We start from the raw sequence: 3654 nt of genomic DNA, 5'->3' as shown, positions 1-3654 counted from the left end.
TTTCTCTCCTGTTAGACTCTCCCATTCCTTAGTTTGTCCAGGAAACCCTCCTGCTGCTCCGTTGTTCCTGTCTCTCACTGACTTGTCCATTTCCCCCGTGTTCCCACATTAATTCATTGTTTCCAATCCCATTGTCCGATTCCTGCAGCTCTACCTCCTTCAATCTATTGGGCAGCAGCTGCTGTCAATTACCAGGGTGATTATGATTTGAAGCATGCGATGTACACGTGAATACCAGTGCGCCAGCGCTTTGTTAACCAATGGCTGTAGGGATGCGCAATAGGGGTCAGACAGGTGTGGGATGGAGGCTGTGGGTGTGAGATTAGTTTTTTCTGTCATTGGCCTTCCTCCGGGAACAGGACCTGGGAAATGGCCCCTAGCCCAGGGAATGAACTAAAGGATGATTCACATCAGAGGATGGCGTCGGGGAAAATAAAGAGGTTTCGGTATAGAGGAAAGTCAATGAGTTCTGACCAGGAATCATATCCTGGGGTGGCGGGGTTTGTGGAATTCATCAACACCCACTGGAGATTTCAAACTAGGAGTGAAACTGATTTGATTCTCAAACTGCCGACACGAGCTGAATAACTGAAACCAGAGAGACGAGAGGGAGGGAGAAGCATACCGGTAGCAAAGCAAGGAAGTGGGGAGATTGGTTTGGATTTCATCTCAGGAAAAAAAGACAGTGGGTGCCATACTGGGATTTACAAACTTCAGGGAACAGGATGGAAAAAAAGATGTTCAATGCAAATCTTTAACTGTCTGCCCTGAATTTCTATCAATTTTTTTTTCTCTGCTGTCAGGTACTGAACGGGTGCCCAGAAACAGATTGCAGTTTCCGTACTGGCAGTTTGATGGGAACGTAATCTTCTGCATACAGCAACAAGAGAAGGGCAGGGCCCACTACCTAGCTCCTTACCTTACTCTTGTAGATCTCAAAAAGGCAATCAATGTCATCAGCAGGACAGAACACAATAAGACTTAGGAGGAAACTGCCTGTCCATCTCAGCTCCTTAGTCTGATCCTTGCTGCTTCTATGATTGGTAGAGGCAGAAGCCATTGTAACATTAAAAAAGTATTGCGATGTACACTTGCAATACCAAGACTCTCACAGCTATGGATCAAATGCTGGAAATGGAATTGGAATAGTAAGGTTGTAAGTTTTGATTGGTGCAGTCTTTTTCTTCGCTGTGATTCGACGAATCACTCCTTTCATAACCACAACGCTGCCTGAATGAGATCACCAAGTGGCGAGTAATGGTGAGAAATTGATCTTTGGGGGATGCCAAGTCCAAGCAACATGGAGAAAAAAGGAAGGTTGGGCATGAAGGAAGTCACTTGCAAGGACAATGAGTTCAAGGTTTTTTTTTCCCCTGATAAACAATGATGATGGAATTAAAGGTGAGAATGACAGAACCAGAAGAGAGAGTAAATGTTAACAATATCAGCGAACATGGGGAAGCTATGGGTAACAGTTTAATGAGAATAGAGTCAAAGCAGCAGGAGGTGCGACTCATGCACAAGATGAGATCTGATAGGATGTGACAATAATAGGAGAGAAAGCTGGAGCAGCTTTCACAGAAAGAGAATTCAGAATGGGTTTGACTGATGGCCTTGTGGCGGGGAAGAAAGAAGCACAGACAGCTGATCAATTGTTCCAATTTCAGTAACAATTCAACAAAGAGAGAAGAGAGAGGGTGATCCCTTCAAAGTGAACTGGCAAGGGTGTTAAAAAATTAGGCAGACTTTTGCTGAACTGTTTTATTTGACTATTTTGCCAAATATTAACATCTGTGGGTGAGCTAAACATCAGCATTCAACATAGCTCCATTCCAGTTGTGGTTAACAGCAAAACTGAGCCCCTGCATTAGTCACTTGTGAAGTCGCTGATGGCGAAGCAGGTGAGCTGACTGAGTAAATCTCTTCTCACACATTGAGCAGGTAAATGGCCTCTCCCCAGTGTGAACCCGCTGGTGTATCAGCAGGTTGGAGATTGTCGTGAATCCCTTCCCACACTCAGAGCATGTGAAAGGCCTCTCTCTAGTGTGAATGCGCTTGTGTACAGTGAGGTCAGATGATCGCCTGAATCCAGACCCACACTGAGAGTACTTGAATGGTTTCTCATCAGTGTGAATACGTTGATGACGCATCAGATCTGCAGAACTTTTAAAGCATTTCCCACAAATTGAACACTTAAAAGGTCTCTCATCATTATGAACATGTTGATGGGACAAAAGACCCTTGGAACTTCTTTAGCACTGCCCACAGTCTGGGCATTTGAAAAGTCGCTCCTCACTGTGTACGTGCTGGTGTGCCATGAGATGAGATGACTGAGTGAATCCCTTCCCCCACAGTGAGCAGGTAAATGGCCTCTCCCTAGTGTGAACTCGCTGGTGCATCATGAGGTAAAATGAACGAGAGAATCCCTTCCCACATTCAGTACAAGTGAATGGCCTCTCTCCAGTGTGAATTCGCTGGTGTATACGGAGGTCAGATGACCATCGGAACCCATTCCCACAGTGACAGCACCTGAAAGGTCTCTCCCCAGAGTGAACACGCTGATGGGACATCATTCAGTGGAACTGTCGTGGCCTTTCCCACAGTCCGGGCACTTAAAAGGACTTTCTTCAGTGTGAAACCGATGTCCGAGTAAATCCCTTCCCATACTCTGCGCAGATGAAAGGCCTCTCCCCTGTGTGAACTCTTTGGTGTGCGCAGAGATCATATGATCGACTGAACCCTGCCCCACACTGAGAGCACTTGAACTGTCTCTCCTCAGTATGAACACTTTGGTGACTTATCAGTTTTAAAACCCTTCCCATAAACTGAGCATTTAAAAGGTCTCTCATCTGTGTAAACACATAGATGGGATATTAGTTCGCTGGAACGTTTGTAGCAGTTCCCACAATCTTGACATTTGAAAGGGTCAGCGTGAGCTCGCTGGTGCCTCAGCAGCATTGGTGATTCAGTGAATCCCTTCTGACATATGGAGCAGATAAATGGCCATTTCTCAGTGTCAGTATGATGGTGAATTTTGTGAAATTCCAGATCAGAAATGTAACGTCCTGTCTGCTCACAGTCCCCAGTTTTCCATAGTTTCTCCCCAACATGACTGCAAAAAGCCAGATGACTGTCTGAACCCTTGCTCATACGCAGATCACATATTCAGTTTCTCTTTTCTGTGAACAGTGCTTTTTCCTTCCATGTTCGAAATATGAGGATGTTGTGATAAAATGAGAGATCTTGGTGTGATCCTGTTCTGAAGAAGAGTCATAATGAACTTGAAATTTTAACACTGTTTTGCTGTCTATTCAGATGCAACCAGACCTGATCAGCTTCTCCAGCATTTTAAATTTTAAGTCAGTTTTCAGTAATATTTTGCTTTTATCCAAAAGATATTTTTGCATTGGATTCCCATCTTTGAATCTTCCTTTTCCATGAAATTGATTTAAAATAAAATAAAAAGAGATTAGGAGAAAAGCCACAAAAAGATAAAGCCAAATTGTGTGAAAGCATGACTCTGAAAATGCATCCATTTTTTTCTTAGGTCAAAACTTAACTAATCTCAGGCACTCCTAGCCAGTCTTACACATCCCAGTTCCTATAAATCTTGAGGCTTTCTAACATTCGCCGGTCTGTGCATTCACACCAAAT

The 3654-nt window shown here is 44.1% G+C and overlaps 1 protein-coding gene across 1 annotated transcript; it reads right to left on the bottom strand.

Moving 5' to 3' along the window:
• Positions 1-1871: 1871 nt before the first annotated feature.
• On the bottom strand, positions 1872-2570 carry LOC148136348 (uncharacterized). Its single transcript, XM_087983843.1, has 2 exons — positions 2332-2570; positions 1872-2247 (listed from the first exon to the last, which is right to left on the bottom strand). The coding sequence occupies exons 1-2, from the start codon at positions 2568-2570 to the stop codon at positions 1872-1874; spliced, it is 615 nt and encodes a 204-aa protein (XP_087839969.1).
• Positions 2571-3654: the final 1084 nt, after the last annotated feature.

Source organism: Chiloscyllium plagiosum, unplaced genomic scaffold, assembly GCF_037043375.1.
Source record: "Chiloscyllium plagiosum isolate Xiang-an unplaced genomic scaffold, Cpla_swu_hap1 HiC_scaffold_46, whole genome shotgun sequence".
Classification (NCBI taxonomy): Eukaryota; Metazoa; Chordata; class Chondrichthyes; order Orectolobiformes; family Hemiscylliidae; genus Chiloscyllium; species Chiloscyllium plagiosum.
This window is presented reverse-complemented; position numbering and strand designations above follow the sequence as displayed.

Bases quoted from the DNA above. Each gene is read 5' to 3' on its own strand.
- LOC148136348 (XM_087983843.1), bottom strand. From the start codon at position 2,570: ATGTCCCATCAGCGTGTTCACTCTGGGGAGAGACCTTTCAGGTGCTGT. The intron at 2,248-2,331 runs GTCATCTCATCT...GTGCTAAAGAAG, and splicing joins TGGGGGAAGGGATTCACTCA to TTCCAAGGGTCTTTTGTCCC.